Here is a 12,900-nt window from a genome sequence, read left to right on the forward strand (position 1 = left end):
AGCCACTCTGAGCAATCTTAGTGGCTTATCTTTATTAGAAGAAAAGGTATTTCAAGCTGTCAACTAAACTATATATATTACTTTTATTTTATTTTTTTAAAATATTTTATTTATTTATTCATGAGAGACACAGAGAGAGAGAGAGAGACAGAGAGAGGCAGAGACACAGGCAGAGGGAGAAGCAGGCTCCATGCAGGGAGCCCGATGTGGGACTCGACCCCGGGTCTCCAGGATCACACCCTGGCCTGAAGGCGGCGCTAAACCGCTGAGCCACCTGGGCTGCCCTATATATTACTTTTAAAGAAGAAATTTCTTTCACATCTATTTCTTTAGTTCTATTTCCCATAAATAGTAGCCTATTGGTTAATAATGATTATCAAAGTTTCCAAATTTAAATTTAACTACAACAAAAATCCTAAGGAAATTGTTCTCCTAAATGCATAAATAATTGAAATTAAGTCCTAATCTTTCCAAAACAGTAATATTGTTAATGCAATTGAGTTTTGGATAACTATACTTTATTATTCTTGGTAAGTAGAAGGCATAAGACCTAAAAGATGGACACGGGACTTGTATTCCCTTAGAGAGCTGTGATGCTGTGTGTTTGTGTTGGCAGTGAAGCAATGGGGTGTGTTAGGGCATTAAGGCGTTGGACCTTTTATGTTTGCTTCATACCACTGTATAAATATCCCCAAGTCATTCCACTTATATATATTACTGGGTCAGAATATGACTAAATGTAACTTTTCTTATCAACTCAGTCTTAAAATTAGTGACCAATTTCAATTCATAGATTTATAATTTTCTTCAGCAAAGGGGAATGTGAATCTCATATTCCTTAATTATCATATATTCTTTAAATATTGCATAATATATATTTTTTCCTTTTGAAATAATATTAGGTATTAGGTCTACACAGTTTACCCTCCAAATCTCTTTTGTTATCCTTCTCACCCTCTTATATTTTTGCTAAATGTTCTAATTTTTGTACATGACCACTAATATCAAATTCACTAATTTCAGTCTCAGTAAGAACCATATTCCTTTTAAATTCCTCCATTTAATTTCTTAGTTTCAACACCATCTAATTAAGCTTTAGGAAGTTTGTCTCTGCAGTATTTGATATGCCTTAAATTCCTTTGTTATAATTCTCTGCTCTTCCATCCCACGGGGCATGCTCTGACTATGGCGTCTCCTAATCTTTCCTTGGCTGTCAGCTGTCTGGAATGGACAGTTACTCTTCTTCTCTTGGATCATGGGGATTCAGGTTAGGTTGTTGCCATTACCTCCATGGCAAAAACCTCACAGAAGGTGATCAGTCGCTTCCAGGCTGAGGGAGGAACACAGCCCATCTACCCAGGTCATTCTCTGAGATTTAGAGACCCTCAGCAGGCCCTGAAGACAGAAGCTATCAGGGAAACCACAGAAATCTGGACGTCAAGTCTTTACAGAGCTGAGCTGCCCTGAGTCTTCTTCTGCGTCTGGGTGGTTCCCCAGGTGTCAGGGACCCTAAGGAGCACTCAGCACTCAGCTGTTTCCCAGGACATCAGCACAGTCCTGTCCTGGCCCTGGGACTGGGAGCCCGGAGGACACCTGACCCTGGGACTGGGAGCCCAGGGGAAGACCTGCCTTCCACACTGGGGAATCCCTGCAGTTCTTGTTACCCTGTGATGAGGCATCTACCCCTGGGCCAGGCAGACATCTTTCATCTTGCCTTTTGTTGACTGCATTCTGAACAAGGTCTAAACTCTTTGGGGAAAACATGGGTACATGAGCTCTCCTGTGTGACAGTGTTAACCAGCAGTTATGGTTGCTGAAGGTCATGGAGGTTCCTGTTTAATCATTTTATGTACTCTCTTGTGTGGGCTAAAAATACACAGAAGCAAGCTGTGGGAAAACTAGTTTTGATCTGAAAGTAGGACCTGGAATTCAGGTTAAAACACTTGTTTCTTTGAAGATTAAAAGCATTCTTGTATAGAACCCTAGAAGTTACCACAAAGAAAAAGCAAAACATGTTTTAACTGTTTACTATGTCATTCATGCTCCCTCCTGTCCTCTTGTTTGGGAAAATGTAAATCCCATGGGCTCTGAGCCCATGAAGCCCATGGGATTTTTTGTTTTTGTTTTTGTTTTTGTTTGTAGAGAGAGAGACTATGAGAACAAGGGTGGAGGAGGGGAGAGGGAGAGAATCTCAAGCAGGCTCAGGTCATGATCTCAGGGTCCTGGGACTGAGTCCTGCATGGGGCTCCATGCTCTGCAGAGAGTCAGCTTGAGATTCTCTCTCACTTCTCCCTCTGTCTCTCACCCTGCTTGTTCACTCTCTCCCTCTAGATCTCTCTCTCTCTAAAATAAAAAATATATATATATATATTTAAAATATGCTTAAAATATTATATATATATATATATATGTATATATTTAAATAGAAACAAAAATCACACAGCAAACCTCCAGAAACTTAGGAAAACTTCCCTAGCATCTTGTTTGTCCCATTTTGTCATTGCCCATCTCATACTTTTTGCCTCATGGGTTTATTTCTCTGCCTACCCTCTGAATTTGACGCATAGATTCAAACTGTCTGCTGTATTGACTCTGATCTTTCAGTATGAGCAAACTGCAGCTAAATATGTGTGAACTACTTTGTTTGAAAGTATCTAAAGACAAATGGATGCCATGTATGAGGATGTCCTTTTCCAGGGACCAGTTATAGATATTCCTGGTTTGATTTCTTTGTCACACCACCCAGCAGTACACTGGAAGTCACTAAAGGAGCTCGTAATTTGCACAGATGCTACTACTGGTAGTACCAGAGATGTGGAAAAATGGAAGAGGCCAAGTGGGGGCTGTATGCTGGTTCTGGATGCAAGCTTGCATGACGCAGATGTATGCCTTTGATACAAGTGATATGGTACAAAAATAGGATGCTATGAGTTAAATATAGCACCCTGAAATGATTAATATTGATAAGGCTTAAGAAACAATATTCTAATTCAAATCATGAAGATTCTAGTCAAAGATTATTTTATCCACTGTTCATGAGGTTTCTGTTTTTCTGAGTACATGACGAAATGCTATTCATTCAACAACGTGTCTATATTACCTCAAAACAACTTAAAGCTTGATTCAGAGTATATATAAACATTAGACCAGTTGTTGGAGATAATTATCAGATGAATAAGTTGCTTGGTTTGGTGCTATTCTTATTTTAGCCAGCAGAAAAGTGGCAATTCAATGCCATAAGTATGTACTAGAAAACAGTAAGTTCTTACAAAAAAATACAAAGAAAAGCCTGAAGAACAAAGAGGTCCAGAACAGAGCCTTTGCTGTGGAAGCTATCTTCTAAGCAGCAACTATTCAAAGTATTGATTGATTTGCTTTGCTTTTAAGGAAAAGAGCATGGAAACCTCACAAGGGTTGTACTTAAAGATCACAGTGATTGAGATTAGTAAATGATAGAATGAATGAATTTAATAAGAAAGTTAGGAATCTTAATTTGCCAGCATATAAGGTAAGGCAAGATTTCTCAGATTTTGAGATTTAATATATTATGTCACTTAACACAATTCACAAAGCACAAAGCATTTCACATTACATTTCCAGGTTCTTTTCCCTTAGTTATCTGAGTTTTAGGTCTTCAGAGTGAGTGATAACCTAAGATATCATTAATTTGGGAAAAAAAAAACAAAAAACAAAACAAAAAAACCCACTTCATTTTAAGATTAGGAGGCAAAAAAGGAAAAGGTCTAAGTAAGTTGCCATCACTATCTATTAGCAGAGCTGGGGAGAGAATGCAGACATCTTAATTCCAAGTCCATGTTTTATTTTTGTTCTTCTTATCTTACCTTGTAATGTCATAGCTAGTAATCTTTTCTCTATACTTTCCATAATTTCCTCCTCCTCCTTTTTACCTGAGGTAAATATGGGAACACTTCTTTAGTTGGATGACCTTCCCTTTTAGAATCCTATGATAACAAATTGTTAATGCAATACTTTTGACATTTAACATCAATTTTAAATTAGCTTTTAATATCATTTAATCAATAGATCAAGAGTTTGCACAATATCATAAACATCACAGATGAAACTAACAATATTCAAAGTCCTTATTACCAATCTTCTTATTTCAGCAAACTCTATAATTGACACATTTGTTTGTGCCATAGATCAAATAAATCAAAATCTACTGATAAAATTGATTTTACATAGAGTGTAAAACATCTCTTTGAGTATCAAATGGAAAATGATTTACTTTCCACTCATTTTAGAAATAAACAATAACACCTAATACAGATGATATATTAAGACACCATGCCACTTGATCAAATAAAACTTCTTTCAAATAAAACAATTTTACAAAGAGCCAACAGATGTATATTTTCTACTGAGGTTTATGGAACCATCTGGTCTTGTAATATCCAGCTGCATAGTTTACATTAAGTTCTGTCTTTAAAGCATCAAGTAATTTTAAATACAGTATATTTTACATACAAATGTAAATATATTTATGTTTACTCTTGACTTTAGTTCAAATAAATTGTGCTTATGTTTTTGTAAACTAATGAAAGTTTAATTTCTTCCATAAGAGACTGATTTTATTACCATAATATTTCATGTTATGGCTGTTTCATGCTTAACTTATAAAATGCCTTCAAAGTATTACTAAAGAAGTAAGATTTCAGCAACTCCTATAAAGCTTTAATGAACCAATTAATTTGCAACAGTGTTCTAAGGTTTGTCTTTGAAAGTTGTTGCTATTTTTAATTGAGCACCATAGGACATCCACTCTCTTTGGTTCTGCGAGTACATAATATCTTATATGAATAGCTGTTGAAATCAAGGTAAGAACAAACCTCATAAGCATGATAAGGGGCACTAAACAGCTCTGAAATGATACAATATATGATATGTTCAAATGGTGATATAGTTAATGACTCAAACTCTACTGATAATATGACTTTACACATAGCAAAAAACATTAGCTACTAAATGACATCTCATAAGTTCTGAGGATATTGAATTATCTTCCAAATACAGCATTCTGCATTCTGAATCTTCCCATATCAGAAGTAGGTTGTTGGGGTTCCTGGGTGGTTCAATCAGTTAGATATGGAGTCTTAATTTCTGCTCAGGTCGTGATCTCAGGGTTGTGAGATGGAGCCCCGTGTCGGGCTCTGTGCTGGGCCAGGAGATTGCTTAAGATTCTCTCTCTCATCTCCCTGTGCCCTTCCCCACCCCTACCCCCCCCCCACCCAACTTATGCTCCTTCTCTCTAAAAAAAATTTTTTTAATGTAGGTTGTTAATAAGCACAGTTTCATTAAGTTAGGAAAAGTTCTTTTAATACCAACAATTGATTTTTCCATTAGCCAAGTTCCTTTTAGTATTACTATACAATTTAAAAATTCTCATTACATTTAGAATTATTAATGTTTAGTTTAGTATTGACTTGATAATTAGTGAAATTTCTTTTCAAATATGCTCCCATTAAATATAAAGTTACTTAGTAGTAAAAACAGGATGTATGCCCTACAGATCACTAGGGGAATAAAATCAACAATATACATACTAAAGGAAACACCAATGAGCCATAAGCAAAAATTAAAGAAAGCTGGTAAGACTCAGACATAGTTGAAGTTTCAGTATATTAAGAGAATTATTAAATGTAGAAAATTCTTAGATGTATCCAACAGTTTCAAGTCTATATCATTATTTGAATTTAAGAAAGAAAAGCATTAATGGAGACAAGGTCTACTTTCATTTCACACTCTATATGTGTCATAGTTAGAAACTTTCATATATGAAATAACTTAGAATCTATTTAGCACACTTTTTTTTAAGATTTTATTTATTTATTCATGAGAGACAGAGAGAAGGCAGAGACACAGGCAGAGGGAGAAGCAGGCTCTCCTTGGAGAGACAGATGCGGGAATTGATCCTGGAACTCCAGGATCATGGCCTGAGTTTAAGACAGACGCTCAACCACTGAGACACCCAGGTATCCCAATTTAGCACACTTTAATGGAAGCATATTTGAATATTATTAATGAGATCAATTTATAATAGATGTATCCAACTTTGTACCCTATATACTAAACTTAACTTTATTTTCAAATATCCATGGAAAATTCTGAAAAGTTGATTATATGCTATATCACAAGAAAAACAAATTCATATGAGCAAAATTGACATGTAATATTCCCAATTCAACTATTCTAAAATTAAGTGATTAGATTTAAAGTAAAACTGTTACTTAGACTTTTAAAAAAAAAGATTTTATTTATGTATTTGAGAGAGAGAGAACTTGCACATGAGCAGGGGCAGGGGCAGAGGGAGAAGCAGACTCACCACTGAGCAGGGAGCCCAATGAGGGGCTCACTCCTGGGACCCGAGATCATGACCTGATCCAAAGGTAGCTGCTTAATCAACTAAGCCACCCAGGTGCCCCTGCTTAGACATTTTTGAATCATTATAACAAATATTTTGTCAGGGAGGTAATGAAAATTAAGTGAAACATTCTATTAAATATTAATATTCATGTTATATTTTAATATAAATTTAACTTCATATGCTATTTTAATAATAAATTAATATTTGAAATCATGTTTTGAATAATTAACATTTTAGTTTGCTAGGGCTGCTGTGAGAAAATATTCCAGGCTGGTTGCTTGAACAACAGAGATTTATTGTCCTAGCTTTCTGGAGACCAGGAAGATTGTAGATATCTCAGGAGGCTAAGCATTAATGGAGACAAGGTCTACTTTCATTTCATACCCCAAAGGCTGTAAAAGGCTATAAAAGAGAATCTGTTCCCTGCCTGTCCCCGAGCTTCAGGTAGTATTGGCATTATTGGCTTTCCTTGGCTTCTCCTGTATTACCCATGTCTACCTTCATCTTCATGTGGTTTCCTACTTCTGTGTGTATCTCTGTCCACACTTCCCCTGTTTACCAGGACACCAGTTCACATTGCATTAAGGCCCACTCTATAACCAGTGTGAACTCTGCTTAACTAATTGCATCTGCAATGACCCTTTTTCCAAATAAAGTTATATTCTGAGGTACTAGAGCTTAGGACTTACAGGGGAGCACAATTCAATTCATAAAAATGCATTTGTGTTGTTTTAAGCCACTGTGTTTGTGGTAACTTGTTACACTGCAATAGATAATGCAATTGTAAAGTAAAAAGAAAACATAATTCTGGTAAGAGAATGAAGAAATATCTGTAGTTTTCTGCTCTTACCCTTCCCTTCAAAAACAATTGTGGGGACGGTTCAGTATTGCTCACTAATTCAGATAAAACACCATGTAAGGATAAGGAATGTTAATATACTTGGTTCCTCTATAGGAAACAGGTGCTAGGAATTATATTTGATTGTTGTATTATATAAATACAACATAAAACCATATCATTGAATAAAGTTGTTCTGAAACTCTCTCCAAAATTGTTATTTTTATGTTTCTTTAAATTGTTTTTGTACTTTTTTCCTTTTTCTCTTCTTGCCACAAGAAGTGCTAAAGTGTTAAGAAACAAGTATTGATAACTTAAAAACAAAATGTCATATATTTTTGTCAATTTCTAAGCCTATCATCATTGATATATTTTTAATATGTGGAACACATCATTGGGACACAGATATTCCATACTTGCAAAATTTTGATCAGTTCACCGAAACAAGCATGATTATCTGAGCTACTGTAGCTTGAGTTCACCAACTTGAATCAAGGAATGTCAGTCTATTCCAACATATCAGAATATCCAGGCTTATGCCTAAAGCAGCTTGTTGACTTCAGAATCTTCTGATTCTCGGGGGGTATAGCTCAGGGGCAGAGCATTTGACTGCAGAATCTTCTGATTCAGTTAAATTAATCATTAATGTCTAGGACTCCTTGACTGACATGTCTCCTTACCATGTGTCCACCTCTGGGTTAGACCAGGTGGGATCTGAGTTTGGAGAGGACTCTTAGGGACATGATTGCAATCTACATACCTATTGAAATAAACTTTCCATTTTTTAGTACTCACAGCCATAAATTGACATCACGTTTCTACTAGTTTAATTTGACAATACCTTTAAATAGCATATTGTTGCTTTTATGTAAGTTCTGCAAATTATTCTGTGCTATTTTTTTCACTATAAATAAATGTAAATTAAAAAAAAAAGTCCTGACGTGTTTATACCAATTATTTTCGGGGAAATTGTTTTTTAAGCTCATTTGGAATTACCTTGAAAAACTGTCTACAAATACATTACCTTACATTTTAATCCATTCAACAATATTTTTTGAATGCCAGTTCTGTGCTTATGAACAAAAACATTTATAACTTTGACATTATGGAAAAGTTTCTTATGAACTAAATAAGTCAGTTATCCTATTCTCTAAAGTTTATTCCAAAAATAAGAGCCACGTTTGCGCTTAATCTGTGGATGACATTCTTTTGGAGTGCTTTACTTCCTTTAACTCATTTAATTCTCTCACCAACTCCATGAGATAAATTGTGTTATTATCCTCATGCACAGATGAGAGAATGGAGACAAGGTTTTTTTTATTTTATTTTATTTATTTTTTTTTTTTTTGGGGGGGGGAGACAAGTTTAAATAGCTTACCCAAAGTAATGTATTTCAAATGTGGAAAACCTGGTATGAACTCAGATAGTTTGATTCCTGCAATCAAACTCTTAAAAACAGAAAAGAACAAAGAACTGGATATTTTAAAATAATGACTTGGCCTCTTTGATTTCATTCATTCATTTATTAAAATATTTATTCAGTGTGGTTCATGTATAGGTGCTGTATTATGTGGTGAGGATAAACTGGTAGGTAGGACAGAGCCCTCTCCTGCTATCTCCTTAGCCAGTGGAGAAGAGTAGACAGATGTACACAGTGCTAAGAGAATGTAATGAATTTCCATTTGACCTGGTTTTAGCAGTTCAGGAAGGCTTCTTAGAGATAGTGCATGACACCTGTGATGTTTGTTACTCAGGTGAGAGAGACCAAATAAAGATGGATGATTAGTCATGAATGGTATATTAGAGAGAAATGAGGCTGGAGAGAGAAGAATGTGTGGGAAGGATTTTGTTTGACCCAGTAAACATCTAGGATTTCATTCATAGGCTGATGAATGGGTTGGGGGGTCAAGTAAGGTTGCACTGAATGGGAAGTTACAAGTACTTATGCATACACACATTGCATTATATTTCTTAAAAATGAGTCAGATTGCTTTATCTTCATCACACCTCCTAATGGTGTCTTGAAATAGTATCTACTCTGTTTATTTCATCCCCCACCACCAAGTCATATGTAGACCAGAAAATTGACAGTATTTTTGAGCCAATATGAATTCGTTAGCTCCTTTTATCTTCCACTCTAGATCTATTAATTAATTAATTCATTCATTCATTCATTTATCCATTCATCCATCCATTCTTTCACTCATCCATTCATTCAGTTAACAAATAGTACATTATTCCAAAGTTGAATAAACCACATATCTAGGAGTTTTACTCTTCCATTTTTCTCATTCCTTGCTGTAGTGTAGCAGTTAAGAGGTTGGACTTTAGAGACAAAAATGTCTGGATCCAAATCCTCACTCTTCCATAAAAAGTGGTAGTACAGGGGCACTTGTGTGGCTCAGTTGGTTAAGTGTCTGCCTTCAATTCAGGTCATGATCTCAGGGTCCTTCGATCGAGCCCCACATAGGGCACTTTGCTCAGCAGGGAGTCTGCTTCCTTCTCTGTGCTCTCTCTCTCTCTCAAATAAATAAATAAAATCTTAGAAAAAAATAGCTGTAGTACCTGGAAGAAGGTAATGTAACCTCTCTTAATTTCAAGTTACCAGTAAGGATAATAATACCCACCACATGTTATTATAAAATTTCAAATTAATAATTGATGTTAGGCCTAAGAACAGAGTTTGAACAAGTGTATATACATATTTACATAAGATATATATGCATAGGTAAAAACCAAAGCACCTACCAAATTAACATGCTGTTTAAATTCAAATGTTGTTTGCATAAGAGCCAAACATTCAGCTGTCAAGGATGCTCTGCCTTTTCAGCAATAACTAGGGATGAATACCAAGGTGAATTAAAAAAAAATGTCAGGAATGAAACAGCTGTCACGTTAAAAGAGCTGCATGGTCACTGTAACACTAGTGAGTTGCCCACCCCACTCTCAGCACTCATTCTCTGGTGGGAAAGGGTGGGAAGAGTGCTTCTTTATGTTTCTGTTCACATATGCGCATCACTATATACCTGTTACATTACAAAGCAACTCTGCTTTTGGGTTTTATGTAAATAACCTTGCATATTCTATTGGTGCTTTAAAATAAACTCTAAAGTTCTGTCTTCCTAAAAAGTAAATGAAAGACAAAAGATAATGTAAATGACCTGCAGCCCCTTTACTATCTATACTTTTTCACTTTTAAATGGAGATTAGAAGGGGAGATATTTGGCTTAAGTGGAAATGCTGTGTTTTTCCACTTACAAATTCTTCAAAACCAAGAGCCAGGCCTTACTTATTTTTACTTTCTCTGTAGTGCTTAGTCTAAGTTCCACATAAATATTTATTCACAAAAATTATATACTGTTCAGAAATAGAAAAGCTAAATTTTATTACATGACTGAATCCTATATTTTTTAGCTGTGTTCTTTCTGCTTTCATTTCTATTTATTTTTTCTCACCCAGATCTGCAAATATTTATGGATTATTAGTTATTTATAAGGTGCTAGGTTGAGGTGATGGTGTAAAAGTAGGCATGTATAGATCCATTAGTATATATTACATAGATGTATCTATAACATGTGGATACTATAGTTTAAAAGTAATACATGAAACATTTTCAGCAGCATGCATTTCCCACCAGTTCACTGGCAAAGCTTGCCCGGTTGTGGTAGTTTGTTATTGCCAAGAGTTATACCATCCTTCTTGAGTACATCTCTGTCCCTGGGTAATGTACTTTACTTTTTACTTTACTTTACTTTACTTACTTTACTTCCACATTCTTCCACGTTCCTCCTTGATTGTCCATAGTCTGTCCCAGTGCTTGCTCACTCCACTGAAGTGACTCAGACTTTGGAATAACCCATTTCTTTCTGCTTACTTATATTTACTGTTTTTATTTTCTTTTTAAAGATCTTTTTTATCCATTTGAGAGAGAGAAAGTGCACAAGCTGGGTGGAGGGGCAGAGGGAGAGGGAGAAGCAGACTCCCCACTGACCAGAGAGCCCCAGGCTGGGCTCCATCCCAGGACTCTGAGATCATGACCTGAGCTGAAGGGAGATGTTTAACTGACTGAGCCACCCACATTTACTTTTTAAAAATTATATAAATTATGACTTTCTTATTGAAAACTGGGACAAAACAAAGGATAGAGGTAGAATAAGAAAAAAAAGAAATAACAACTATATCCAATGATTTAGACACATCACTGTTTCCATTTTGGCATATTGTCATTTCAGTTTATTTTCTATATGTTTTAATATTGGTGAGTTCATATTGTATAATAAAGTTTTACTTTTATTTAGTGTCTAATTTTATAGCATTTGCAGTTTTTTGTTATTTAAAAAATCAACTTAAATTTTATCTTCAGCTTTGCTTAACAATTTATCATGGGACATATTCCTCTTGATTTTAACTTATCTATGTTAAAGTGCAGATTAGTTGTTTTTACTTCCCCTTCCCTAAGAAATAACTTGCTTATTGCCCACAGAAAAAGCTATAGGGTAATCCCTTGTTCCCTTCCAATATATGCTGTCCAGAGTAATCTTTTAGACTGAAGTTCAGAGTAAAATGCTCTGGGATGGTTATCATGTTCCGTTTCAATCTGTTTTTTCCACCGGTATTAAAATTTCTTTTCTTGGGCAGCCCTGGTGGCGCAGTGGTTTAGCGCTGCCTGCAGCCCAGGGTGTGATCCTGAAGACCCTGGATCGAGTCCCGCGTCAGGCTCTCTGCATGGTGCCTTCTTCTCCCTCTGCCTATGTCTCTGCCTCTCTCTCTCTCTCTGTGTCTCTATGAATAAATAAATAAAGTCTTTAAAAATTTTTTTAAAAATAAATAAATAAAATTTTTTTTTCTTTTTTCTTTCTTTCTTTTCTTTTCTTTTTTTGTTTGTTTGATATATAGTAGTTTTACCATCTGGAAAGGTAGGTTCCTGCATTATTGTTTTTCTTCTCCTCAGTGTACCTAGTTTCTAATGCAACTGTTTTCAGATGAAATTTAAAGAGAATTTCTTGTTTCATATTTATATAAAAATTTTCATAACATTCTCATGTGTTTTTATTGTGGCAAAAACACATAACAGAAAGTTTACTATGCTAACCATTTTAAGTGTGCAGCAGTGTTAACTAACTACATGGACATTTTTATGTGGTAGAGGTCATTAAAAAAATAGTCTCAAGTTGGTAGCAGGTGTTGATAAAGTAATTTGAGGAGCTCAGAATTTCAAGCATTCTGTCTACCATGTTTTTGTTCTTTTCCCCATTGTCAAGTCTTTTAGTGAACAAGATGTACCCTGTGATCAGTGTCTTTGCTCTGATTCAGCTTGCTCTCCCTGTGGAGTCTCTACAGATTTTGCAAATTTCCTTGATGTCTCATCTGCCTTTGGCAAAAACAGAGATGGAGCCACATGCAAAACCAGAAACCTATAACTTAGCAATACTGAACTGACTGAATAGCTGTCCATCTCCCTCCCTAGTTAAACAGATGCTTTAGATGGGAAGGTGATGCCAATCTCACACTATGCTGATGTGGATACTTTTTCCCCACAGACTGTAGAAGTAGAGGACAGTTCAGAACATTCACGCAAGAATCTCGAAAGAAACGCTCTGCTCAATACAGCTATCCTGATGAGAAAGATAAAGAGTTAAGTGATCTAATTAGTAGGTATGTACAGAAATGTCTAATT

At 35.5% G+C, this 12,900-nt stretch overlaps 1 protein-coding gene across 10 annotated transcripts in view; it reads left to right on the forward strand.

The window, feature by feature from the left end:
- Nucleotides 1-12,900, forward strand: part of PXDNL (peroxidasin like) — a 429,120-nt gene that overhangs the window by 402,425 nt on the left and 13,795 nt on the right. For 6 of the 10 annotated variants that reach the window (XR_012020206.1, XM_072804658.1, XM_072804662.1 and 3 more), the window contains one exon: nt 12,764-12,878. The exons of 2 other annotated variants lie outside the window; for them this stretch is intronic. Coding sequence is in view for 6 of the 8 variants with exons in the window: in XM_072804658.1 (XP_072660759.1) it covers nt 12,764-12,878 (115 nt within the window). In the remaining 2 variants the exon portion in view is untranslated. The remainder of the gene's footprint in view (nt 1-12,763; nt 12,879-12,900) is intronic. 2 more of the 10 variants (XR_012020207.1, XM_072804659.1) reach the window with 1 other exon arrangement.

This window comes from Canis lupus, chromosome 28, assembly GCF_048164855.1.
Source record: "Canis lupus baileyi chromosome 28, mCanLup2.hap1, whole genome shotgun sequence".
Lineage (NCBI taxonomy): Eukaryota > Metazoa > Chordata > Mammalia > Carnivora > Canidae > Canis > Canis lupus.